The sequence below is a fragment of the Culex quinquefasciatus genome, chromosome 3, assembly GCF_015732765.1.
Source record: "Culex quinquefasciatus strain JHB chromosome 3, VPISU_Cqui_1.0_pri_paternal, whole genome shotgun sequence".
Lineage (NCBI taxonomy): Eukaryota > Metazoa > Arthropoda > Insecta > Diptera > Culicidae > Culex > Culex quinquefasciatus.
Window position 1 is genome coordinate 106,102,957 of NC_051863.1, and position 27,820 is coordinate 106,130,776.

The 27,820-nt window shown below is 38.0% G+C and overlaps 3 protein-coding genes across 3 annotated transcripts; all 3 read right to left on the reverse strand.

Moving 5' to 3' along the window:
- Positions 1-347: 347 nt before the first annotated feature.
- On the reverse strand, positions 348-15,463 carry LOC6030783. The gene is given in 13 exon segments (XM_001841665.2): positions 348-670; positions 723-1,317; positions 5,595-5,731; positions 5,787-5,914; positions 5,976-6,404; positions 6,406-6,612; positions 11,258-11,358; positions 11,668-11,776; positions 13,244-13,538; positions 13,601-14,192; positions 14,256-14,392; positions 14,768-14,895; positions 14,954-15,463. Coding segments are annotated over 13 exon segments (3,321 nt in total). The 5' UTR covers positions 15,134-15,463; the 3' UTR covers positions 348-387.
- Positions 11,050-13,245, reverse strand: LOC6030831 (esterase B1). The gene is made up of 5 exons (XM_038260829.1): positions 12,775-13,245; positions 12,051-12,701; positions 11,868-11,995; positions 11,668-11,804; positions 11,050-11,358 (listed from the first exon to the last, which is right to left on the reverse strand). Exons 1-5 carry the CDS (start codon positions 12,808-12,810, stop codon positions 11,102-11,104), a joined length of 1,209 nt encoding a protein of 402 aa, XP_038116757.1. The 5' UTR covers positions 12,811-13,245; the 3' UTR covers positions 11,050-11,101.
- An 8,613-nt stretch (positions 15,464-24,076) lies between the features above and the next one.
- Positions 24,077-26,053, reverse strand: LOC6030782 (venom carboxylesterase-6). The gene is given in 6 exon segments (XM_038261091.1): positions 24,077-24,395; positions 24,455-24,635; positions 24,684-25,046; positions 25,102-25,238; positions 25,300-25,591; positions 25,594-26,053. Coding segments are annotated over 6 exon segments (1,752 nt in total).
- Between the last annotated feature and the right edge of the window lie 1,767 nt (positions 26,054-27,820).

A 27,820-nucleotide genomic window follows, 5' to 3' on the forward strand; every position in this document is an offset into this window, starting at 1 on the left:
CACGGTACAGTGAGTGATTGTAAGACTGTGATGGTAAAGTGCCGGGAAAAGCCATTTGTACGCTAGTGGGTTCATTTTCTTACTCGTTGTGTGAGCGCTATGCTCGGTGAACGATTCGCCGGTAAGTAGGTATGTTGTTGTCATTAGTTTGGTGCAGCAAACGATATTTTTGCGTGGCTGGTCTAGCGTTAAATAGTTAATGGGGTATCGATTTGTCGGTGGGTTATTGGTGCTATTTATAATGATCGTTATACATTGTTAGTTTATGTAAATTTTGTTTCTTAGATTTCACAAAGTGATAAGAAGCATAAACGTAAAATGTGTTGTGATATAAATAAATCTGTCGATTTTCAAGAATAACAAAAACACTTTTAAACATTGGTTCAATTACAACAAGTTAGTGTGTTTCTTCAGCATAGCTCTCCAAAACTCTTTCCTCTCTTGGCTAGGATTTCGAACCATTCGGGGTGGTACATTCAGCTCCAAACAATCTATGTCAAACGATTCCGAGTCACGTTGCGTCGATGCAATCGGTGTCCACTTGAACCCTAGCGTGCTTTCGTCTGGAGTAGGATCGTTGAATTTGGCAAAGTTGGTGAAAACATCGATGAAAATGTTTCGCATTTTGGCCTCATCGCTAGCATCCGACAATTCGGGGAGAACCTTTGGGCTGAAATTTGAGTCGTTACACTGTGTAACTTAAAAAAGCATCAATTACAAACCTGAACAAGTAAAAGTTATCATCACCGTGGGATGCTCCGTCTACTGCACCAACATTAAACAGGGGCTTCATTATGTTCATTCGTCCAACAAAGTTGAACAAATAGTGGTAATGCCGCACATTTGGTTGATACTTGGCGATCCATTCGGCACTCAGGTTGGACGTCCCAACGAAAGTAAAATCCGACAAGAGAGCACATGATTCATTGATCGTCGCCCAGCAAACATCCTTATCTCCCAAGTAAAACCGTTTCACTTCCTCAACAATAGCCCGTCGATCCAATCCCTCCGGGGAACTCATAAAACGTGGAACCAGCCAGTCTTCGGCATATTTGCTAAACTTCTCCAAACAGTACTTGTTCAAATTAAGTGCAAGAACTCCCTCGGCGCTTGTAACGCCCGACATCATTGGCATTTGGAGTGTATCGAACGATTTCAGCAACTGTTCTGGCGTTTGCGTAATGATGCTGTCCTCGGTGAGTTTTTGTTCGATTACTGGTCGGAAGATAAAGCGCATCGCGCAGCTCTTCTCTTCCGGGGTGATGACATCGTTTTGCAGCTTTGCGAGCGTTCTTGCAGGAGCTTTCATTAAAGTGTCTGGAAAGAGAGTTAATATATTTTGCATTATTTTAGAATATAGCTTAGAGCATACAGTAGTGTGACAAAAAAGAGACACCTCTTGGATGGATTCCAAAGATAAACAAAGTTTCTGGGCTAATTTTGGGTCAAATCTGTTATAGTTTAGGGGTCGCTGTCAAGCGTTGAACTTTGTTTGGGAAAAATCGCAAAAATGTAAAAGAAGAAACATTGCTTAAGAATTATTTAGAAAATTAAATTTCCTTCAACTTACAACTTAGAGTTATTTACAGATAATATATTAAAAAAATAGATATTGTTGCATAATTAAGCAATTCTCTACCAAAACCGGAAATGGATTTTATTTGTATTTTTTGATTTGGCTCAAACTTTGTGGGGGCATTCCCTGTGACCAAATAAGCTATTTTGTGTCATTGGTTCACCCATACAAGTCTCCATACAATTTTGGCTGCTGCCCATACAAAAATGGTATGTAAATATTCAAACAGCTGTAACTTTTGAGTGAATTTTCTGATCAATTTGGTCAAAGGGCCAAACAATGAATATTTCGCCCATTAAAAATGTCAGTCTTGATTTATTTTTTTTTTCAAAATATTTTTTTCGAAAAGATCGGAAAATTTCACGAATGTTTCATGTTTTAACATTGAAAATCGGACCATTAGTTGCTGAGATATCGTCATTAGAAAATGGTGGGTTGTTTTGGTGAGACTTAGAAAACTTCAATTTTTGTGTTTCTTTTTCTTAAAGCGGCTGTATCTCAGCAACCCGAGGTCCAATCTTCAATGTCTCTTAGACAATTTTATAGCAAATTTTTTGAACTTTTCAAAAAAATATTTTTAGAAATGGTCGCTCATGGTCACTATTTTTAAAAATCAAAAAACTGTAAATATTTTGCTAAAATCAAACTTTCGGTGGCTATATCTTGAAAACGAAGCCCTTTATCAAAAAAATTGAAGAGTAGTTTTCGATTGCAAATTCAATTTTGCATTAAAAATAACTTCAAATTTGTTTTTGCATGAAATTTGGATGTTTTTACAAAAATCACTATTTTTCAAAAATTCATAACTTGGCGGCAGATTTTTTGACCATGTTTCTCGATAGCTCAAAAGTTGCGGATTTTAGTCCCCTAAAACATATAAAAAATACGTATTTTGGGAAATTGAGTTTTAGTGAAAAAAAAGTTGATAAAAAAATCTGCAATTTTTTTTTCCGTGTACCTATTTTTTTCTCAATTGTCCTCAACAATACCTACAACTTTGCCGAAGACACCAAATTGATCAGAAAATTCACTCAAAAGTTACAGCTGTTACAGCAGCCAAAATTGTATGGAGACTTGTATGGGTGAACCAATGACACAAAATAGCTTATTTGGTCATAGGGAAGGCCCCCACAAAGTTTGAGTCAAATAAAAAAATACAAAAAATAAAAATGGTCGAAATCGGCCGATTTCGTAGAGAGTTGCTCAATTCGAACATAAAGCACCATGCGTCTCCAGCGAAATATGCGGGGGAGTTTCGATGAAGAAATCATTAAACAATATTTTCTGCTGTAAGGTATTTGATTCCGACACCTTCAAATCAGCAAAAAAAAAAGTTTTCATATGATCTAAGTGAACCAGATTTTTTTTAAAATGTCTTAGTATTTTTCATTGAATGCCCAACTTATTACCTGTCTTTGCAACGCGGCGAGCTAGAATTGGTTCAACCGTTTCGGAAATATGATGTATAAAACATGTGGCTCTCTACGAAAATCGTCACGAGACGTATCTTTTCGGCAAGTATTATTCTACTAAAAACAAAAATATGTCTAATAATTTTGGGTAAGGATCTTCCAAGCCAAATTTGAGTTGAATTGGAGCACTATTGATCAGGATCCTTGTCCTGAAATGCTCACAAAATTTGCCCATTCTGTTACATCCTAATATCCCAAACTTTGGGGAGTCGGGCCCTAAAAGGAACGGAAAATATCGAACTATATTACACTCTACACAGAAAAAAATATGTCAATTTCCTCGACACGGAAAAAATGAATCACATGTAAACTCAGTTGATGAAAACTTGAAATTCGACGCAAACGGTTGAATAACTCGTAAAATCGTGTTTTTACGTATAATTTGTTGCAAATTTACATCAAATTGCATTTAAATTTCAATGTTTAATGACGTGCAAAAGTGTTACATCATAAAAAGCTTAGTGATTTTTCACGCTCAAAAATTGCAAATTTCACGGGGACCTAAATTGCAAAACACCAAATTTCACAGAAATTTCGCGGAACGTGAAAAATATTAAAATAACTATGAAAATTTTATGTTAGACTTGCAGAAAGTACTTTTTATGCTTTTTTACATATTATTTTTCAATAAACTTAAAAAAAATCTTAACTTAATTTGAACGTGACACAAAAAATAATTTGATTAATTAAAAAATCCACTTGGTTTATGGATGGGCTCTATAAATATTTTGAAAAAAAAAAAATGCGTATTGTCATTTATTGACCAGCTTTTTTAATGTTCGAATAATATAGCTAAACAGTTTTCGCTGATTTGCTACTAATTTAACATTTTACAATTTATTGAATTTCATATAAAAACCAAATTTAACAAAACAATCTAACAATTAAAATAACTTTTTTTGCGACATTTGCCCAGTAAAAATAATTTAAAGGTTTTCATCTCACTTTTCAAAAACTAAAATAAAAATCACTAGTCAAAAATAATTTAATCTGTAACGAAATTTTTAAAATTAAAAAAAAAAACTATTTTTTTAATCTTGAATAAACCAAGCTTGAATCTTTCAGCATATTTCAAAATTATATCTTTCAAAATTCAAATTAAATTAAAGTAAAATGGTTATAACGGCGAATGAAAAAAATGTAAAATTCAGCTGGTTTCCTAAGAAAAACTGATAAACTATTGTTTACAGTACCACGAAAATTGCAATCTATTTTCTCAATATTTTTCTTCTCCTTCTCTGATGGAATCAATTTTTCAATCTTTTTTTTTGCTCCTCCTGGACCGGAAGGAATGGGAAAGACAACTTTTTTCACGAAATGTTACTTTTAAATGAATGTTTGCTTTTAATTGATTTCTAAAAGTAAATTTATACAACTCAAAAAATCTGTACAATCTTTAAAAAAAAATTACAACATACTTGTTGATTCAATTTTTACAAGTATTGGTTGAAAGAGAAAAAATTTATAAAAAAAATCGAGAATAATTTTTCTTCTTTGACTGATTTTTGTTAACATCATTTAAGTATTCGCAGCAGGTTTTTATTTTCTTATTCGACGTAGTGAACGGAAACTCGGACTGCCAGGCACTAATAGCTTTGCTTCCGCCGCAAGCTCCAGAGAGAAATCGGAGAGGTGATGTTCTCTTTAGAATCCCGAACGATGGCTGGAGAAGTTATTTTAACCCTTTTATGAATGTTGTAAATGTTTTAATTCTGTCTGTGTCAAATTTACCAACGGAATGTCCAAACTTAGCTTTAAAAGTAGAATTAAGGGTATAGATTAAATTCAGTCTGTGGATATTTTTTGTATCAAAGACGGTGTGACTAAAATAAATAAATAAATAAATCACTTCTCAGTAAATGTTGTATCAATTTCATGTTAATATTTGTTTGTTAACAATTCTTCAAATGGTTCATACGCTTTTCAATTCAAATCTAATAAAATTAACTTTAAAGATCTTTAAGAATGAAATATTTATTATGTTGTTATTTTTATGAATTGATTTGAGAAAATTGATAAATTTCACGGGATTTCACGGAAATCTTCAAATTTCGCGATTTTCACGCTGTCCGCGAAATCGTGAAAATTCACTAACCCTAATCATAAATGATGTAACATTCGATTTTTTTTTGTGTGGGTACATACGTCTCGTACAGGTGAGCACTTATAGCGTTTCGAGTCTCCTTACTTAGTGGCTGTTTATGAGCCATAAATTTAATACGATGGTAGGAATCTTATTAAAATAGATCGCACTGGGCTGGATCATTTTGAAGTGTGAGTTTAACTCATAGTGTAGTGTTGATGGGTACGTTACAGAAGTTTCAATGAAAAATTTGGAATTGTAATAAATTAAATCTATGTCACTGATTTGTTATTGCATTTTGAATCGAGGTGTTATGTTTCTAAAAAATATGCTTGAAAAATGTTACTAATTATTCCAGCTCTCCATAAAGTTTTCCATGCTTGACCATACGCACACTAGTACCTACATTCAAATTTGATGAATGCGCAATGCACGCATACATTGATATTTCTATTGGTCTTACCTAAAACTTCCTGATCGGAGCTTCCCCAACATCCCAGCAATTGAGCAAGCTTTCTTGCCTTTCCTTCTGGATCAATTTGGAAGGACGATTCCGTGCACGCATCTCCACTCTGGCAAATCACGCGGTGGAAGTATTTCCTGCGATTGTAAAGGTTATAAAATTGAATGAAGTTTTAATAATTTTATAATGTACCTAGAATTGGGTGACAGGTAGTGCAAATAAGTCGACCAACTTCCTGCACTCTCTCCAAATAGTGTAACGTTATCTGCATCACCTCCAAATTTAGCGATATTTTCTTGTACCCACTGGAGAGCTAGGCGCTGATCAAAAATAATCATTAATTCAAAAGTATTTTTTGCCTCAATTTATGCAAATTCTCACTTGATCTTTGAGGCCCATGTTACCATTGATACCAACGCTGGGTAGACACAGGAATCCCAGCGGACCAAGTCGATAGAACATGGTGACCACTATCACGTTTCGTTGCACAATATGCTTGGGATCGTAGATGAACGAACTAGCTGTTCCGAAACGAAGTCCACCTCCGTGGATGTAAACCATGACGGGATATTTGGCCGCATTTTCTTCTGTCGGTAGACCGGGCGTGTAGACGTTCAAGTACAGTCCGTCTTCAGAACCCACGACTGGCCAGTTGAGTACAATGTGCGGCTGCACAAAGTCTCCCTTATCAGAACTGCAGTTGAGCTCGGGTTGATTGAACTTCTCCAGTGGAACCGGTGGCCGGAAACGTAGCTCACCCACCGGTGGCTTTGCGTACGGAATTCCTTTGAAGTAGTGATACTTTCTGCCATTCGAAGCTCACTGGTGACCCTCGCACCTTTCCCTGACGCACTTCCACGACAGGGCGCTCAAAACCGGGCCAAAATCGAATTAGTACATTCCCGATACCGTGCGATACGAATGATAAGGCTAATTTCAAGATGATAACAAGATACTCCCTAGTTGTCCACCACATTGCCACGTAATTCTCGACAGAGTACACGTTACGCCTCGAACATCAAATTCAAACTGATTATGGAAACTCCCTCCGGTACACTTAATTACTTGCATCACAGTAGTATAATGTACTTTGTTGTTTTAACTTTTAATCGTCATCGCGGCGTGCGGCGTGAACTTTGTGCTCCAGAGTAGTCGGCACAGTTGCCGATAAGGTTAAGTGTATGAAATAATCGACGGCAGCGCACATTGATTAACCGTTAGAACTCGAAGAAAAAAATTTCGAAAAGGATCAAACTCGAAATTTTTCACATTGCATGTGCACATTGGATAATCATAAAGCAAACTAAACTGTAAACGCATGAAAAATGTAATCTCGTTTCTAATGGGAAACATCAATCAATTGTTGTTAAACTTGGTTATACCTCGAAATGTGTACCTATTTGTAATGGGATGAATGTGGGATAGTTTCAAATGCTTATTTTTAAACTTCATCTTAATAATCTTATCTTAAGTTGGGCACCTACACAATCTTGCTTTCTTTATTAAAGATTAAAGATTAAAGAACGGCTACTCAATAAACTGAAATAAGTTTATTTAAGAGGCAATATTTGTAAATTTTGCTCGGTTTCTTCTAGAGGTCGTATCGATGTGCTCCAATTTGGATGAAGCTTTCAGCGTTTGTTTGTCTATACATGAGATGAACTCATGCCAAATATGAGCCCTCTATAAAAAAGGGAAGTGGGGTAAAACGGGCTTCGAAGTTTGAGGTCCAAAAAACCTAAAAAATCTTAAAATTGCTCGCATTTCCGTAAAACTTCATCAATTCCAACTCTCGTAGATGCATTTGAAAGGTCTTTTGAAGCACTTCAAATTGGGCCATAGACATCCAGGATCGGCATGACTTTTTCTCATAGCTTTTGCAAATTACTGTTCAAAATGTATTTTTTTTAAACCTTAATATCTTTTTGCAACAGCCTCCAACACCCATACTCCCATATGTCGAAAGATAGGCAATTTCATGGACTATAAGCCTAGGGTATTAACTTTTCGGCCAATCGCAGTTTTTCTCATAGTTTTTCGTTTTTTCTACAACAAACATTTTATAGCGGTACTTTTTTGTCTCAATTTTTTCATATCCGGATACCTCGGTAAATTTCACGTTAGTTAGAAGTATTGGAGTGGTAGTTAGTTTCATCCAAATCGGAGCACCTCGATACGACCTGTTACACATTGGTGAAAAACACGCTCTTAAAGAACAATTGAGTACCGTTCTTTAATTCTTCTTTCAATAAAACAATGCAAATTGGCCCTCTTCGATTTGTAAACATTTATTTGCTCATGATTCAATTATCCAAAGTTCCAAAAAAAGCTTTGCATCGAACGGATAAGCGAAGCTTCAGATAATCGCGACTTCGAATGAACGAGTCTAAATAAATTCGACCAAAACTTACGATTTTCTATGAGCCATGTGCCTGTGCATTGAATTGCAAACTCCTGAAAGTAGGTCTGGAACGGAAGCGTAGGCCACGTGCCTATTTGTGTATAGGAAATCATAAGTTTTCATTTTTGGAGAGCTGCTTCACTACCATGTTTGGTTTAGCTTGAGATATTCAATGATTCTTATGTAAAATTTTCCGGAAAACACGATGGTGATCCAATGAAAAAATAACAAAAATAGGAAATGAGTATAAATCACGATATCAAACATAAACGGCTAAATAATGTTGGGAGGCATTTGAAAGTAAATAATAACTTTTAAGCGAAAAATCCTAAAAATATTGTGTACTAGGAAAAGGTTTTTTAAATTTAAAAAAAGCATCTATATCTGAGAAATGGTACGAATTGGATAATTATGGCGCCTCCCACAAGTAAAAAAGAAAAACAGTTGATTTTCTCCATACATTTTTACGATTTTTCCAACACAAACTTCAAGAGATTAGAGGGTCAGAATGAGTTCAATTTTGAAATTCAGCCAGCGATGGGCCAATCTTTGATTTCAGAGGTTAGCCCCGAGAAATGCAATCTATCCACGAATGAGTTATTGAAAGAATCATAGAAATATGGTAACACTTGTAGCACCAACGGGGCCAAAACTTACGCGAAGCACCAAGGGGGGTCAAAAAAGTTGGAAATGCAACTTCAACCGGCTGTATCTCGGCAAAAACTCAACCATTTTGGGAGATTCTTGTTGCATTCGATCCGGAAGGATGCCAAGAATCACCTCTAACAAGGAAGATCCGAAACGGATGCAAGTTACAATTAAAAAAAAGGCATTTTCAACTTTTTATTTCCAAGGGTTCCAACTTTTTTGACACCGTGTAGTTAGATTGACAAAAAAAATTCCAATACATAACCTCCCCTCTGCCTCCTCACTTCTTATATCGGAGTCTGAAACAAAATTCATGTATAACATTTATTTCTACAATTCCACAGTACAACGTCAAACCAGCAGATGCGCAACTTCAAAAAAATAGGTTTAATTTGATACTGGGATTTTCATCATTGTAAAAATCAGATAGGCAATAAATGTAGCCTTAGCGAAATAAAAGTAAAAGTTTTTTAGAGATTTTTTGCAAAAAAAGCGTATTGTGAGTCTTATCTAAAACGATACTTAATCCACCCTTAGGTGGTTGGTGCCTTCCTCACATTTAAAGGGTGCTATCCAAAATCCAAATGTGCGTAAATAACACTTAAGTGCTTATAACTTTTGATAGGGTTGTCAGATCTTCAATGTTTTGGACGCGTTAGAAAGGTCTTTTCAATACCCAGCCTGCGATAGGTCGTATGAGAGATCCGGACAACGTTTCCATCAAAATAACTGAGATCCGGCCTCGAAAAAGTGCGCAAATAACACTTAAGTGCTTATAACTTTTGATAGGGTTGTCAGATCTTCAATGTTTTAGACGCATTGGAAAGCTCTTTTGAATACCTATTCAACGATATGTCGCATGAGAGATCCGGACAACGTTTTCATCAACATATCTGAGATCCGGCCTCCAAAAAGCGTATAAATAACACTTAAGTGCTTATAACTTTTGATAGGGTAGTCAGATCTTCAATGTTTTGGACGCGTTAGAAAGGTCTTTTCAATACCCAGCCAGCGATAGGTCGTACGAGAGATCCGGACAACGTTTCCATCAAAATAACTGAGATCCGGCCTCGAAAAAGTGCGCAAATAACACTTAAGTGCTTATAACTTTTGATAGATTTGTCAGATCTTCAATGTCTTGAACGCGTTGGAAAGGTCTTTTAAATACCTTTCTAAAAATGTATAGCATGACGGGTTTTCTTACAAAAACCACCCTTTTTACAATCTTCCGGACTTTTGTTAAAATCGTTTTTTTAGCATAACTTTTGAAGTACTTAACTAAACTGCATAATTTTTAATAGCGACTTATGGGACCCCAAGACGGATCGAATGACGCCAAAACGGATAAAATCGGTTCAGCCAATGTCGAGATAATCGAGTGACAATTTTTTGATCAACATCCCACCACACACACATACATTTGCTCAGAATTTGATTCTGAGTCGATAGGTATACATGAAGGTGGGTCTAGGAGGTCTAATTGAGAAGTTCATTTTTCGAGTGATTTTATAGCCTTTCCTCAGTAACGTGAGGAAGGCAAAAAGGTATTTTTGGTTTTGTTAATGTTATGTTTTTGTGATCTAATGAAATTATCTGAGAACCAAAATTTAGTTTTTTTTAGGATTTAAATAAATAACTAGCCCTACAACGTGTTTTTATTTTTCAATAATTTTCAATTTCGATATTGAATCTTTGCATTCACTGAAAGTGTTGGTACATCATTGATAAGATTCTTATGTTCTTAAGTTACTGCAAATTTATGCTCAACAAAGTTCTTCCTTATACTTTTGCAACAGATTCCTCCAAAAGACTGTCCGATGCTCAGAGGGATTCCTAATGACTGATGTTTCCGTATCAATCTGGAGACAATCCAGATTGACTTTATCAGCATCAGGTCCCACAAATCGCACTTCAGGCCAAACTTCTGCAGTTACAGGTTCCGATGGAGTTGGGTATCCATATTTGGCAAAATTGGTCCACAATCGAATAAAGTTGTTTCGCACTTTGAATTCCTTGCTTCCTGGTGAAACCGAGGGCAGCAATGGAGAGCTTGTTTTAGAAAAAAAAGTTATAACAGATTTAGTATTTAATGAAGAAGGTGCATTAAACTAGACTCACTCAAATATGTAGAAACTATCATCTCCGTGGCTAGGTCCTTCCATGGCGCTCTGGTTAAACAGCCCTTTGAACAAATTAAACCGGCCACTGAACGTGAACCGATAATGATAGTGCCGTACGTTGGGTTGATATCGGGCCAGCAGCTTAACGTTAATCATCGCCGGGGTAATGAAGGTGCAGTCCGACATGAGGTCACACATTTGCTGCTTCGTGCGTTTAGTGAAGCGCTGCTCGCCAAAGTAAAACCGCTTAATTTGCCCACCAACTGCCCGGTAATCTAGTTTAGGATTTTCCTTCAGAAAGCATGGTACAAGTCGCTCAACTTCTTCGTCAAAAACACCTATTTGACCGTTGTGCTCCATAAAGTACAACGAAAGACATCCTTCGCCGGTGTTGCAACCCGTGATAAGAGGCATTCAAATGGAGTCGAAATCTTTGAGAATATCTCCAGGGTTTTGGTAATTATGCTATCCGTTGTTTTCACTTTTTCGATTACCGGTCTGAAGACGTAGTTCATTGCTAGTTTCCTTTCCTGGTCACTGGCCATTTTACGCTGGTGCTTCATGATCAGGTGAGCAGGAGCAGTCATAAGAGTATCTGAAACAGATTGCGATTAAAAAGAAAAAAAAAACAAATGATTCCAACATAGGGAAAAACTATGAAATTTCTTTGTCCCTCCGTTGTTGGCATATCAGCACGCTGACGACGCATCAAAAAGCGTTTTCAAATGATAAATAGCTCATTAAGAAGTGAGAATGCTAGTTTTTATCAACAGTTTTCAAAATAAATTGTTGAAGTAGTGAAAATCAGCAAATTGGATGGAGTTAGGAGCGAGTGCTTAACTTGCCAAACATACGATAGTTTACTCTATCATCTTTTTAAAGTGACCCACATAATCGCACTTACCTAAAACACCCAAATCCGAGTCTCCTCTATATCCAAAAGCCTTAGCCAACTTGCGAGCTTTGGTGGAGGGTTCCACTTGAAAGAACGACTCTGTGCAAACGACACCACTCTGGCAGATCGCGCGATTAAAGTACTGTCTGAAATTCATTCACACACACTTTAAGAATGGTATACAATAAGCATCAAGTACCCCATCATATCTGGAATTTGGCGAAAGATAATGCAGATAAACAGACCAACTTCCCGCGCTCTGTCCAAAGAGAGTTACGTTGTTGGGATCACCGCCGAATCGAATAATGTTCCTCTTAACCCACTTAAAGGCCAACAGCTGAAACAAATATTTGAGGTTAAGTTTAGTTTAACTTAATAATTTTAATTGTTACTTGATCTTTCAACCCAGCATTTCCTGCAATTCCCATCTCGGGAAAGCTCAGAAATCCCAACGGACCCAGTCGATAGTTCATCAGAACCACTATCACATCTTCTTGCAACAAGTGTATGGGGTCATGCAGGAAGGTACTTCCGGAACCACTCTCAAAGCCACCTCCGTGAATGTAAACCATAACCGGAAGCTGGGGGTTAGTGTTCTTGTCTGATGGCAGCGTTGGAGTGTACACGTTCAAACAAAGTTGTCCCTCTACTCCAATAATACGCCACCGGAAGTACAAATCTACCTGAGTACAGGGCTCACATTCCCGCGCACAATCTACTTCTTCAGGGTCAAATTTATCCACCGGGACCGGCGGGGCAAACCGAAGCTTTCCAACGGGCGCTCTTGCGTACGGAATCCCCTGAAAGCTCTGGTATTGCTTTCCATTGGGTAAATTTACAGAAATTCCGCGCACTTTGCCTTCACTTAGGATCACAGTAGGTCGATCAGAAAGGTGGCCTACTTTCTTGGTTCGCTGCAGGTAAGCATACTTCGTAGTACCGACCAGTAATCGATAGACTGCTTTGATGAATTCGAACATGTTGAACACGCGTCGACTTCTCACCGCCGCTGCCGGTATCGAACTGAAAGAGAGATGCTTCTTCTTCGGATTGAACCGAATGTAACATGCATTGCTCAGTAGAATGATTCTGCAAATTTATAATTTTTTCTCTTACTCTGAATCCAACCCGATAATTTTTCTGTAGAGTCATTTATCACAATGTATTCATTCACAGTCTTTAAGAGTCTGTATCGGGATTGAGGAGGTAAATTTTGCGCTAGTGACAAAAATACGCGCATCTTGGAACACCTCAACGAAAAATTGCTATTAAAGTTGGCTGTGACAGGGGAGCAAATTTTGCAATTAATTTTAACCTTCGAGAAGTCACTTGTTTTTACATCTCACACCAATATTTTTTTATAAAAGAGCAAAACTAACACCGCCAGATTAACAAGAGTTTATGGGCAATTTAGAAATTACGTAGATCATTTGATGCTGAATTTCTTCATATTCACATGGTCACATGAATCATCTTTTGATTATATTATTTTATATCTAAAGCTTATAATCTTGACTTCATTTCCTACGTTTGAATCAAATCATTTTTCCTTTGTTTTTCATGATTACCTAATTTCACTAAATTATAAATAGTCTTTCCTGAATGTTTGTAGGTATCTTCGCCATAGCTGGATGCGGTTCACGCAGGGATTTCGAAGCATTTTTGGATTCACATCGATTTCCAAACAATCTAGATTGAACTCCTTCGAAGTGCTTTCGAAAACCCCCATTGGTTTCCACCTGAAAGAAAGAAGTCCATCATGGGCGTCTCGTACGGGAGTGGGGTCACCGTATTTTGCGAAATTGGTCCACAATCGAATCATTATGCTTCTGATACGATATTCCTCACTATCTGCCGGTAGATTTGGTAGCATTTTAGAACTAGAAATAAGAAAAAAAAAGTTTGAGGATGCTTTTCGTAGAATCTAAACTGTTACACATACTTGAATAAGTAAAAAATGTCGTCGCTGTGGCACGCTCCGGGCACTTGACTTAAATTAAACATTCGCTTGCAAAAGCTCAGCCGTCCATCGTAGGTAAACCGATAGTGGTAATGTTCAACATTTGGCTGATATTTTGCCAACCACTCAGCGTTGATCATAGTGTTGGTGATGAAGATATTGTCCGACATCAAATCGCACATTTCATTAAGAGCGTGCTTATCGATTTTCTTATCTCCGAAATAAAACCGACGAATTTCTTTTCCAATTTTTTGTTTGTCATCCGGTGAGAGCTCTCCCATCAATTGTGGTACAAGACGTTCCACGTTTTGATTAAAACCATCCAATCGCTTCAGAATCATTCGCAACCCCAAAATGCCCTCACTGTTAGTACATCCATTGATTAGAGGCATCTGAATGGTGTCGAAAGCTTTGAGAATCTTTTCCGGTGTCTCGGTTATGATGCTGGTTTCAGTAACTTCTTGCTCTATCACCGGCCGGTAGATCATTTGCAATGCGAGGCTTTTCTCGTGGTCACTCATAACGTCATGACGATGCTTCATTAATAGACTTGCTGGCGCTTTTGTTAGTGTTTCTAAATTTTGACGAATTGAAAACATAAGTTGAAGGAAATAAATTAAATTATTCCAAAATGTACCTAAAACCCTGTTGTCGTCGTCACCGTTGTATCCAAGGACCTTAGCCAGCTTTCGAGTCTTATCAGCGGCATCCGATTGGAAGAAAGATTCCGAGCAAGCTACTCCACTTTGGCAAATGACGCGATGAAAGTATTTCCTACAAAATAGAGAAATATCATGAAAACTGAATCATTTACAAAGCAACTCTAAACGATGTTTTTCAAGAGTCATTCGGGTCTGAGAAAAATAAAATATAAGATTTGAACAATGGAAATTTGGTTAAGTTTGTCTAATGTTAGCTGTTAGTTTAAAGTTTTACTCAATACTTAGAAAAAAAAGAAAATAAACATTTTAAATACTCTTAAATAAAATCTTAAATACTCTTAAAAAGAATGTTAATATTTAAAGAAGAAAATTACCTCATTTTAGCTTGATTAAATTTTTATAGAAATTAAATAAAATTGACTAAAGCCGAATATGTTAATCAAGGGAAGATTCTGAAATGAATAAGAAAATTACTGCTGAAACCTACCTGGAATTTTGAGAGAGATAGTGCAAATATGCACTCATGCTTCCAGCACTCTCACCAAATATTGTAATGTTTTCAGGTTCACCACCAAAATTAGAAATATTTTCCTTTACCCATTTGAAAGCCAGTTGCTGCAAAAAATACACACTTCTTTTAAAAAATCCTCAAATCCCCAACCGCGAGGCTCACCTGATCTTTAAGCCCTGCGTTGCCCTCAATCCCTGCTTCGGGCAAACTGAGAAATCCGAAAAGGCCCAGCCGATAATTCATGGTAACTACCACCACTCCATCCTGGATGAGGTAGATCGGATCGTAGATAAAGCTGTCCGCCGATCCGCTGATGAAGCCTCCCCCGTGAATCCACACCATAACCGGGAGTTTCGTGACATCTTTTTCGTCGCCGTTCGGCAGTCTTGGCGTGTAAACATTCAAAAACAGCCCAGCTTCCTTCCCGAATGTAAAGCGCCCAACCAGCGGTTGCAAACACGCACTTCTATCAACGAGACAGTCCACGATAGGGTGGTAAAACGAATCAATTGGTACCGGAGCACGAAAGCGAAGCTCCCCAACGGGTGGCTTTGCGTACGGAATGCCCTTGAAGTAGTGATACGGCGTCGTCCCGTCCGGCAGTGTTGTTGTGACGCCTCGGAGTTTGCCCTGGCGCACGCGTACAACTGGACGCACCGCGGGGAAACAACTTCAGCAACTTGGTCGTCACCAGCCCCTTGACTAGGGCCGCAAAAAACGCGGTAAGCGCTTTGATAAAATCAAACATGATATAATAAAAAACTCAGCGCGTCGTTTTACGACACACGCTCAGTTGCGCCGTGAATTAACGGCCGGAGCGAACGATGCGGTATAATTAAGCCACTTTATACAGCGCGAGTGCCGGCAACAGACTAACTTAGTCGACGAGTGATTACCGAGCGAGCTCTTAAACAGCGTGTAAGTGTTGCAGTAAATGATTCTAGTAGTGTGGGAAAGTTTGATGATAAGGGAATAGGGTAGACGGTCGATTTACGACCATTGGTAATTTGTCAATAAAACAACAACTTTCGATCTAAAATTATGATGACATTTTGCCTGCTTTATAAGCTCTTTTCACGGAATGTGTAGACCCACCTTCATGTGCACCTATCGATTCAGAATCAAAAACTTAACAAATTTCTGTCTGTGTTGAGCATGAGAATGACCATGAGCATGAGCATGAGAGACCACTCATGGTTGGCCCTCCGTTGCTGAACAGAACCGTAATATCCTTTCAGCACTACACAGCTAAAAAATTAGTAATCCAGCTGCGTGTAAAAGGCCTGGGTGTAAAATAAATATTGCATTATTTTATGCAATTTTATGTAATTTTACACCCATCAGTATAGGGGGATGGCGTCGCTATTTTTAGACCACGTTTTCCACTTTTTCTCATCGAAACCGACTACTTTATCGACTTCATTTTACTGGGCGAGATAGGACGCCGTCTATTTTTAGACGATGACTCAGCACTTTTACACTCTTGCACTTAAAAAACCCAGGTGGCAGCACGATGTAACGCCACGTCCCTATGGCAAACTTACTTGACCGAAATGTCAAGCTCATATATGCGTTTATCCTTACGGCTTTTCATCGGTCTAATGGCCGAGTGGGCTAAGGCGCCAGTCCTAACTGTTGGTGCTGGGTTTGAATCCCGTCGGTTGCAACTTTTTTTTGTGTTTGCAAAAATTGTACATGCAGTGTGTAATATTAAGTGTTTATTTTGACGAAGGTGATGTGCATGCTTTTGCATGCGATTTTACCATCGGATTTTTTGCTGTGTACTGATCATAGGCTTCGACGATCTAGTGGTGTTTCCCTTATCAACAGCAGGTATGAATGCGCCGAAAAGATAAAACACCATGATTGCTAAAACTAGATCAGTTGCGAATAGGTTACAGTCATTGGCCACCAACGGTGCCCGCCATGTCAGTTTGTAGATCTCGGTTTTAAGGGACGGGAATGTTAGTTAGCGCAGGTTGCTACTAGGGCAGCTGGTTTACCCTGTGCTTATACCTACAAGCTCCAAGAACCTGAAAATTTGTTAGTAGGATAGGGTGTTTGGTCTTGATTCATCATAGAAGATGATGATGCGACCCAAAATCATTGTGTCTGTTGAAAGGTATTATATATTATCCTCAAGGCAAGCAATGGATGCCGCGGATGAGACATTTCCCGTTTATTGGTTTCCCGTTTATTGGTTGTTAAATTTCAAATGAAATGGTTTAATCTTAATCAAGATCATTTGTTATTAAAGAATCAAGAATTAAACAGTGTACCTTTTGAGTTAAGATGTTATAACGAGTTTCAAATGAATTATTAATTAATTAATTAATTAATTGATTGATGTTCGAGCTGAAATGGTATGATAAGGTTTTGTTGCTGTTGCACACCGACGACGAACGCGAAAAATCCTGCGACTCGACGAATAGGCATCGCAAATTGGACTGGCTCAACTGTCATCGAGACAACCAGAGCCGCACCTTCACATACACACGACCGCGAAAAAAAACAAAAACACGCCGACAAGGAACATGAAAAATCTTGCGACCCGACGGAAAGGCATCGCATATCGGACTCCTAACAAATTTCTGTCTGTGTTCAAAAATAACATAAATCCACTCCTTTCAAACTTTTATCAAATACAAGTGCAATCAACTAAACGCCGTTTTCCATACATAATACTTGTTTAAAAAAGATTGTCTTCAACCGCGGCGAGTCTGCGATCAGCAGAGAAGCGAGTCAGACGTGTGTCCCTCATAAACCAAAAACGTGCTAAAAAGTGCAAAAAATGCCTTACGGCAAGAAAAAGAGGCGGTCCTCACCAGCAGGATCGGCAGATTTGAAGAAGCTAAAGAATGCCGAAGCGCTACCTGCAAAGCCAGGCAGTTTGAGCAAGAACGCTCAAAAATTGTCTGGAAACCAGTTCGCTACCCTTCCTGTGGACGTGAGCGAGAAGGAAGAATTTGAACGACGGGAAAAGTGGCCACCCATTTTTGTGAAAACATCGTCATCGGATTCGGTGCGAAAGTGGCTGACCGGTTTTATCAAATCTGGTGCTTTACGAGCTTCCATTCGCTTGTGTGCTGATGGACTCAAAATTCTGCTACCTACCAGAAAGGATTACAACTACGTTCGGGATTTCCTGAACAACACAAAGATTGAATACTACAGCCATGACGATCCAGGTAAACGCCCCATGAAACAGGTCCTCCGAGGCCTGTATGACATGGATGTGAATGTATTGAAAGAAGAGCTCAAAACTCTTAAGCAGAGACGCATCGAGCTCTACAGGCTCAATAAAAACTCTTTACCTGCTCTGTATGGTAGAACAGAGCTAAGCTCTGTATGCAGCGAACAGAAAAAATAATATTGAATTGCATATATCTCAAAAACGATAAGTTTTAGAAAGTTGACATGTTCTAAAATGTTGCTGGTACCAAAAGGTTCTATATTATTCTCTTAGACGTCATTACAATTTGATTGATTTTAGTTGTGCAAAACAAGTTAAAACTATATATTTTCTAAGATACAAGATATAGAATATTTTTGTTTTCGACAAAGTTGCTTAACTACCAAAAATGAACAACTCTCTCGAAGAAACCAAAGCTCTATCTTCAATAGATACTGAAATAAAAATAAAAACTATTTTTATAATAAATACTGCTTGCGACAAACACAAAGCGACCGCGTCGTAGGCACAGGTAATATGAAGCATGTTTGGTAGAGATCGTCTGAAGTGAAAACTAGTATAGCAGAGTGTCCATAGAGAGTTTTTATGATAAATGCTCTCGTCTGGATGGTTGAAAGAAATTCCAAATAAAATTATACAAATTTATAAAATTATATTCTTTTTATGGTACCGGTAAGTAATTAATATTGGAAACAATAAAATTATTTTACAGCTATTTTTTTGTTTGTCTTGGCAAAACAAATGTTCAACAAATTAAGATAAAAACTATTTTAAATATGCAAGTTAAAAAAATAAAAACTACAGCTTCTTACAATTATTTAAATTTTATAAAAAGAAAATCAATTAACATCTCAACAGAAAAAAAACTATTTATTTTTTTTTAAGGAAGATAACCATTAGAAAGTTTCAATTAAATAGCAAACCACATTTTTTCTTTATTTCACAAGCAAGGAAATCAGTGAAGAGTTTTTAGCTCTAAATGCTCTCTATGGAAATTGGCCATTTTATTACCTGTATTCTAAATATGTTTTTAATTTTTCAAGCAGAGGAAAACAGTGAAGAGTGTTTAGCTCTTTTTTAAAGCAATCGAAATTAAATTAAAAAAACATTTCCTTTAAATTATTTTCAAGCAAGGAAAACAGAAATAGGAATCAAATGGCCAATTTCCATAGAGAGCATTTAGAGCTAAAAACTCTTTACTGTTTTCCTCTGCTTGAAAAATAAAAATATTTAGAATACCTCTGTTCTACCATACAGAGCAGGTAAAGAGTTTTTATTGAGCCTGTAGAGCTCGATGCGTCTCTGCTCTTAAGTTGAACGTGATCGAAGTCTTCAAGATGACGAGACACAACAAGGACATCAAGTATCGTGATCAACTGTACCTGGTTCATCTCGAGAAAGGATCGACAACGCCGTCTGAGCTGAAAGCAGTTCGGGCAATTTTCAACATCATCGTGACTTGGGAACGTTATCGTCCAGTGCACCGTGACGTGACACAGTGTTCGAACTGCTTGCAGTTTGGACACGGTGGAAGGAACTGTTTCATCAAGAGTCGTTGTGCAACCTACGGAGGTGAGCACAAAACTGAAGCTTGCGAAACAATCAACGAGAACATCGAAGCGAAATGCATCAATTGCGGCGGCGACCATTCGACCAAGAATCGAAGCTGCCCAAAACGTGCTGAGTTTGTGAAAATTCGGCAGCAAGCGACGACGAGGCACCAACCAAATCGTCACAAAACACCACCAACTTTCACGGACGTGGATTTTCCTGCTTTGGCGTCACCAGGAGCAGGATCTACTCGAGTGGTTCCAAATCTGCAGCCATTACCGTTGAATCAGCAGTTGCAGAGCATACAACACCTCCAGGCTTCAGTCAGTAACCGAGGGAAAACTACTCGAGTGGTTCCAAATCTGCAGCCATTACCGTTGAATCAGCAGTTGCAGAGCATACAACACCTCCAGGCTTCAGTCAGTAACCGAGGGAAAACCAAACAGTATCAACGGATGAAGGCAGTAGTGACCTGTTTTCACCACAAGAACTTCTGAACATTTTCATCGAGATGACAACGACACTGCGTGGTTGCAAAACTCGTGCGGAACAAGTAAGAACGCTTGGAGGATTTATTTTAAAATACAGTTCGTAGTTTACTCGTTCTATTGATTTTGAATATTTCAATTAATTTACTTTTTTTTTTTAGTTTTAAGTTAGGATTAGTTGTTAAAGTTATTTTTTTTCTTTTTTTACCCAAATGACCGATTCTTCGGCTCCTTTTCAAAAAAAAATCAAGTTTTTTTCAGCGTTTTGGCTGTAGTGGCAAAATAAAAGAAGAAACCCCCCAATGTTATTACATATTTGGAAAGATAATTGATTTTCCTACAAAGAAATATCATGCAGAATGAACCATATACAGTGTTGCGTTCCTCACGCGCTCACGCGCTCGTGAGCGCTCACTTTTCGCTCATTCGTGAGGAGGAGCGCTGCGCGAGCTAGCTCACGTTTGCCCGCGCTCACGTTTGCTCCGATTTTTTCAGCTCGCGTTTGCCCCACGCTCGCGCTCGCGCTCATTTTTCGCTCACGGAGCGCTCACTTTGGAAGTGTCGCGAATCGTTTTACTTTTGAGACAGTTTTTTGTTTTTCAATCTTAGTTAGATTTTGTACTTAAGGCGCAGCATGTCAGTTGAAACAAAGGAAGGATATGAGCGCGTGAACAAAAAGGACCTTAATCCTTAGAAAAACTTAAAAACAATGAAATAATTCAAGAAGATTTATGCTGGGGTAAGTTCGATTCTATGTTATATGCTTGGTTGATTAAAATATAAAATTAAACTGTTTTATGTACCTAAACAGTTTGTTGGCTATTCCAGCGTGCGGATCAGAATGAGCAACCATTAAACAAAAGTCATTCCATTTAATAAATCATTCAGTGCTTGGAAACGGATGATCATTTTTATTAAGTTAATCTTTCTCATTCTAGAAAATAGGGTAAAATTGTTGAAACATTTATCTTTTTACAAAAAGCCTCCAAATTGCTAGTGTTTGAAATAATCCATTTGAATGAAATAATATAAATTGTCATTGTTACGTTTTAGCACATAAAGGGTGGTTCCTCTTCCGTCAAGTAAATTATATCTAACACTTCCGCTACCAAGCCTCTGAAAATATTCAATTACAGATTCAATTAATGATTTTTTGAATTTGGACATTCTCTAAAATGATCCGAATATGAGGGATGATTATAACTTTTATAAAGCTCACTGCTGTTTTTTATAAAGGTTCAATAAAACAAATTTTATTTTTTTGGTGTTTTTAAAACCACCTTGAGTCAAAACTCCGGATTCTAACAACTTAAAATAAACATTTGTCAATTAATTCAATTTTTTTATACATATCAGTGCATCTCTTCACGTCAATGATTTTCACATTAAGAATGAGTTAGCTCTTTGTTAGCACACTCAAGAGTAAATCATTCTGCCCCTTGGCTAATTCTGAATTTAAATAGAACGTATATTTGGGTTCGCCGACTACATCCATTTTATTGCTTACTTTTGTTTGTTTGACCACTTTCTTGTTTGTTTTTGCTGCCTGTGCTGAGATAGTTCTAGAAACTTCGTTTCAAACAGGCAGATGCTTCAACAGGGAAAAACAACTACCTACTTTGGCTCACCAGCTCACGTGAGCGCAAAACGCTCCGGTGAGCGTGAGCGAGCACGAGCTACCTGATAAAAACTCACGCTCCAGCTGGAGCGAGCACGCTTTCCGTGAGCGCTCGCTCATTCGCAACCCTGACCATATAGTACCTGTGCTTCCCCTGAAATAAAAATGTAGCGTGACGGGACAACATCGTAAAACTGGACTTTTAAAAGGCACTACAAAAATCGCTTCAGTTTTGCCAGTTTGATTTTTAAAAACTTTTGCTCTTCTACACATTATCACAAATTAAAAAACGAATCTTTTGCTCCTTGAACTGAAAGAATTTGATGAAATTTGAGTTTTTGCCAGCCTTTTCTTTTCGTGACGGGACAACGAAAGGAGCAGATTTATGAAAAAACTCCTCTCCCGTACAATGGCTTGCAGACCACTTTTGGTCAATGTTCTTGGCATTAAAGATGAGAAAACGCATTTAAAGCACATTGCAATCATTGCATCATAATAAAAATGATTTTTTTCATATTAAAAATCATATTGAAAATTTAAAAATGTGACATTTTGGTGTAGCTTCGCTAAGAATCAGTCAAATGTATTCGATTCAATGCAAAAATGTAAAACAATTTGAAGTAAATAAATGAATGTGAACAGTTAATAAGATAACGAAAAATATAACAAAGATTAAGAGCATGTAGCCATACCACTTAGAATGTAAATGAAATGTAATTATTATAAGAAAGTTCAATAAAGATATATTTAATTTCAAAAAAAAAATGTCTTAAACCGCAAAAAGTTAAATCACTCCTTGACCAAGGGATTCAAATTCCATACAAAAATAAAAAAAACAGTTTTTTTGTTTGAATGAATTTCTACCAAATTCCTAGTTGAAGTTTATCAGCATCTGAATAAAACTGTTGGAAAATTGTACTTTTCCTTTTTTCTAATATTTGAAAGACGAAAATGTCCAACAAATACTCGAAATTTCAAAAAACTTCAACTGATAGAGGTTTTTTTTTGTAGTGTTATGGGTGGTTTGGCCCGCAACTCTTACGGGCTTCAAATTTTGCCCGCCAATCAAAAACTTTGGTTTAGGATCGCTACCGTCATATTATAATAGCTGAATTCCAACCATTCCAATGAGTCCAAAATATTGAAGTACTGGCAACCCAGTCTCAAGTTAGGACCACTTAAGTGATATTTATGTACTTTTGCCTTCCTCACCTCAATGAGGAAAGGTTCTAAAATTACTCGACAAACGAATTTCTTACTTTGACCTTCTAGCTTCATGTTTACATATCGACTCAGAATCAAATTCTGAGCAAATGTATGTGCGGGTGTTTGGATTTTGATCAAAATAATTGCACACGATTGAAGATCTGATAACGCTATCAAAAGTTATGAGCAATGTTGCTAAAACATAATTTTGACGGAACAAAAAAGGGTAAAAATTGCTACAGATCCAGCTGAGGCAGCTTTATGGAATCAGCCTCGTTAGTCCAAGCGTTCTTCATATATGGCTTTTATGACAGAAACGTAAGTAACGCTTTTTTAGCATTTTGTTTGCATACATTCAGGCGCAGCTTAATACAAGTAGAAAGCTTTTTAAATTGATTGCCTTGCTCACCTTCCCAGTCAAATCAATCCGAATTCAGAAACGGAATCTAATTAGAATCGTACACAAATTCCGTTTCAGAATTCGGATTGAGTTAACTGGGTTACTGAGGAAAGACTATGCAATCACTCGAATAATGAACTTTTTTAAAAGTAAAATAAAATAAACAGGTAGTATCACAAAATGTTTTAAACATTTTGACACTTTTGCTTCTGTAAAAACTGAAAATTTACGTTAAATCCATGAAAATACCGTCAACTCATAGCTCAACATATTTGAGAGTTTTGAGTATATTAGCACTAAAGGCTACCTTATTATCGAACATATATGCAATAATGTTATTGTTATATTGGATGTATCAAAATTAGTGGCCAAATCAAATTTCTATCAATGTTACCCTGGGCTATCAATCTCACCCCAGTCTACGGTATCTTTTTTCACAAACTGCCCATAATTAAAGAAACGGCTACTATCAACTTTTGAGAAAATCGAGATTTTGCTCCAGATGGTAGAGGATGTTTCAACGCATCTTCCAAAACATGAATTTCTTTGAATAGTGGTGAGTTTTGGCTACCGATACGAAAACACAAAGGGAACGATCTTTTATTACGTAAAATTTTGGTAATAAATTGTAACAGATGAGCTATCCTCCCACCACCCATGTAACGCGCAACAGAATTTTTCATCGCTCCCCCTCTCAATCGGCTAATATACCTGATCTCAAGCTGATTTTAAAATATAAATTAATTCATGTTTAAATTCAGAAGGATCAATCTGAAATAATCAGGACCCAGACTTATATTTATTCATTAAAAGATTTTATAAAAGATCATCAACAATTCAGCAGTGATTTTCCCTGCTCGTACAAATACCCATTTTTATACTTTTTGAACAGTCCTCGCCATAGCTCAACGCGTTCCCGGTTAAGATTCCGCACCATTTTGAGATTCTTATCGATCAGCAAGCAGTCCATGTCGAAGCCATCGGAGCGCTGGTCACAACTTTTTACCGGCTGCCATTTCAGCTGACTGTGTTCAAATCCTTGCGCCGTTGGATCGTCGTACTTGGCAAAGTTGGAAAACAGTTTAATGAACGATTTTTTAATTTTCATTTCGTCGCTGTTTTCGGAGATTGCCGGCAGGAAGTAGGAGCTGTTGGGAAGAGATGGGAAATTTATTTGCGATTTCTTTTTTTGATTGTCGATGAGTACTTGAACATGTAGAAAACATCCTCGATGTGGCAGGCTCCAACAATTTGAGGCACTCCGAGCAAATGTTTCATCAAGCTCCACCTGCCACTGAAGGAGAACAGATAGTAGTAGTGCTTAACTCTGGGTTGATTCCGAGCGATCCACTCTGCTGTAACTGCCTGATGGATCAAGAAGTCAGCATCTGTGCTGAGATCACAAAGTTGTTGAATTGAGCTTTTGTCAATTTTACGCCTTCCAAAGTAGAACTGCTTGATGAGCTTCCCGAGCCCAACACGGTCCGGAATCTCGGCATCGTCAAGGAGAAGTGAAATAAGCCGTTCTGGATGGCGATCAAATTCCTTCATGCGACCCCGCAACATGAAGGCCGTCAGGGAACCCTCGGCCGTATTGCCACCGGTCATGATGGGCATCGTCATGGTGTCGTATCGCTTGACGATATCTTCCGGACGATCGGTGATTATGGCGTCTAAGGCATGTTTTACCTCTACAACTGGTCGGAAGTAAAACTTGTACGGTTGGGATTTCTCCGCCTCGTTGTGGACAAAGTTTTGCAGTCGAACGATTCGTCGAGCAGAAGCCTTCATGAGCGTTTCTGGAAGATTTAGTTTTGTGTAACTATACGTTTTAAAGTTTGGATCTGAACATACCGTAACAATCCTGAGTGGAGCTTTCTTTACATCCCAATAATTTTGCCAGCTTTTTAGCCTTCTCCTCTGGTTGAACTTGAAAGTATGGATGTGTGAAACCGCTAATACTTTGCCCAATTACTCGATGGAAATATTGTCTGAAGTTAAAACGTTACTTTTGAGATCAGAAATCCTGCACTAACCCAGAAGTGGCCTCACCTGGACTGTTCCGACTGGTAATGCATCTGAACGGATGTACTTCCTGCACTTGCGCCAAATACTGTAACATTGTTCGGATCTCCACCGAAATTAGAAATGTTCTGCTGTACCCATCTGAATGCCATTCGCTGATCCTTCAGTCCCATGTTACCGTAGATTCCGGCTTCAGGCAAACACAGGAACCCTAAAGGACCGAGACGATAGTTCAGCGTAACGACAACTACGCCTTCCTCAAGCAACGGTAGTGGATTGTACACGAAACTATCGCCAGCTCCTTCTTGGAAAGCTCCCCATGTACGTAAATCATCACTGGAAGTCTCTTCATGGATTCAACTTGATCACCAGGTAGCTCCGGCGTATAAACGTTCAGAAACAGTCCATCCTCCGATCCTATAACGATGTTCATGGGAAATGTCAACTGCATGCACCAACTTCGATGGACGGAACAATCCAGAATTGGTTCGCCAAATCGCTCCAACGCAACAGGTGGCTTAAACCGTAACTCTCCAACCGGAGGCTCAGCGTACGGAATGCCTTTGAAAAAGTGATACGGTTTCCCATTGGAAAGCCGTTGACTCAGCCCTCGGAGCTTCCCAGCATCAATCTTCACCACCGGGCGGGCAAACACGGGACAGTACTTGTGCCACAAACTTTCGATGTAGTACTGAATCAGGTGAATCGCGATCAATAAACTAGCTCTGATGAAGCTTGGCGACAGAAATCGAATGCTCAAAAGGTGTTCCTTCAGAATCATTTTGGTCAACACTAAACCAGCACAGTTTTGGTGCTCTTGTTGCTGGTCATATTTCATACCAAACTTACGGAACTGTGACATGACACGTGCTCTGCTACGTGCAAATATTGTACCTTTTTAGGAAAATATTTACTGTTGGGCATTTCAAACCTTAGTGACAGCGATAGCCGTAAAAATTATTTAAAAAAAATCAAAAGCTACGCTCATTAGCTGGCAGGTCGGCCGGAAAATTAGTTGAACCTGAGCAGCGTTCACCAGACCACAACATTAACCGGTAGGTGCGGCAGAAAGTGGGGAGAAGGTACAAGTCCAGTGCACGAGGAGTCGGTTTCCCAGGAACAGAAGTGGCTAATTCTTCCACAGAGTCCACCGAGGATTCGTAAAACCATACCGGATATCGCACAGTAACAACTCACGTGTTTAGAATATAATCAATAAATTCGCCACATTTATAAACACTTATTAACATCTAACAAAAAGTACAAGTAAATTGATGGGGCTGGAGGTCGGGCCATAGTTTCAAGAGTTGACTATTAAAAAAAAAGGATTTGAAAATGCTGTTGTTTTGCAATAAAAAATTCAAAATCAAACCATCCACTTTAACGACCCCCAGGTCTTTTGTGGTCTCTATTGCAAGTTTCTGCTTGAACCTTGGAGTCCGAAGGCTTGAATGGGGAGGTCACCCAAACCTGTTTCTACTCGTGCGTGCGAGTCAAAGCGATTCCACCGAAGCAGGCTTGGTTTGGTGTATTGTTTGTCTTGATAGCAGGGAGACGACTCCCGCACCTGAAATGACCTAACGGCCTAACAACAACCAAGGCCGGGATCGACGTTTTACTCCCATATCCGATGGAAGGTTGTAGCAGATGGGAAATGAACCCATGATCATCCGCTTACAAAGTGGACATCGTAACCATTCAAACACGTGTTGCCACTGCAATTAACAGTTTTCAAAATATCTAAGAATCAAAAAATTAAAAAATTGCGAGAAGATTAACTTTTTGTGGTACTTAAATGCATTTAAGATTATTTTAAATACAGTTTTGAAGTTTTTCGATAAAAAAAAGAAAATGGGATACATGGAGTAAAATGAAACAGTTTTAGCTGTTATGTTTCCATAATATTTTTAGATCGAAGGCAACAGTCAGAATAAAAAAAAGCATTTTGAATTCTTTTGGATTGATAATAGTAGTTTATCCAACAAGGTGCAAAAAGAAGTTTTTTTTTTCAGCACGAATCGTACATTACAGTCGTAAATACGACAAATGCTGAAAAAATCAAGTTTTGCAAAGAGTAGCTTACAACATTTTATGCAATTCCAAAAAACGCGAAGGTGTGACAAGATGATACGAAGGGAGGAGGAGGATTTGCGAGATTGTGACGTCACGCTAGGTTTTTTTTATGATTGCATAATGTTAATTTGAAATGTACACAATTAAATCAAATCCTCTTTTCTAAAATGTTTTGCTTACTCTTATTTAGAAGTACCGTCATCAGGGGTAACTGGATCTGGGGAAGATTGGGTCATACAAATTTCAGCATTTTTGTAAGACCCAAACTTACCCCCCAGACCCAATGTCACCCCTGATGACGGTATCACATTATAATTTATAATATAGTCACATTTTTTCAGCTGGAACTTCAATATATTGCAAATTAAAATAAATGCCTTAAAAGCAGGGTGTTCATAAGAAAACTGCTATAAATGATACAATGCTGTAAAAAACAGTTTTCAAGATTTTTTTTTATATTTGATTGTTATACCAG

Bases quoted from the DNA above. Each gene is read 5' to 3' on its own strand.
- LOC6030831 (XM_038260829.1), bottom strand. From the start codon at position 12,810: ATGACTCTACAGAAAAATTATCGGGTTGGATTCAGA. The intron at 11,996-12,050 runs GTAACAATTAAA...TATTTGTTTCAG, and splicing joins ATGCTGGGTTGAAAGATCAA to CTGTTGGCCTTTAAGTGGGT. The intron at 11,359-11,667 runs GTAAGTGCGATT...AATCTGTTTCAG, and splicing joins CTCGGATTTGGGTGTTTTAG to ATACTCTTATGACTGCTCCT.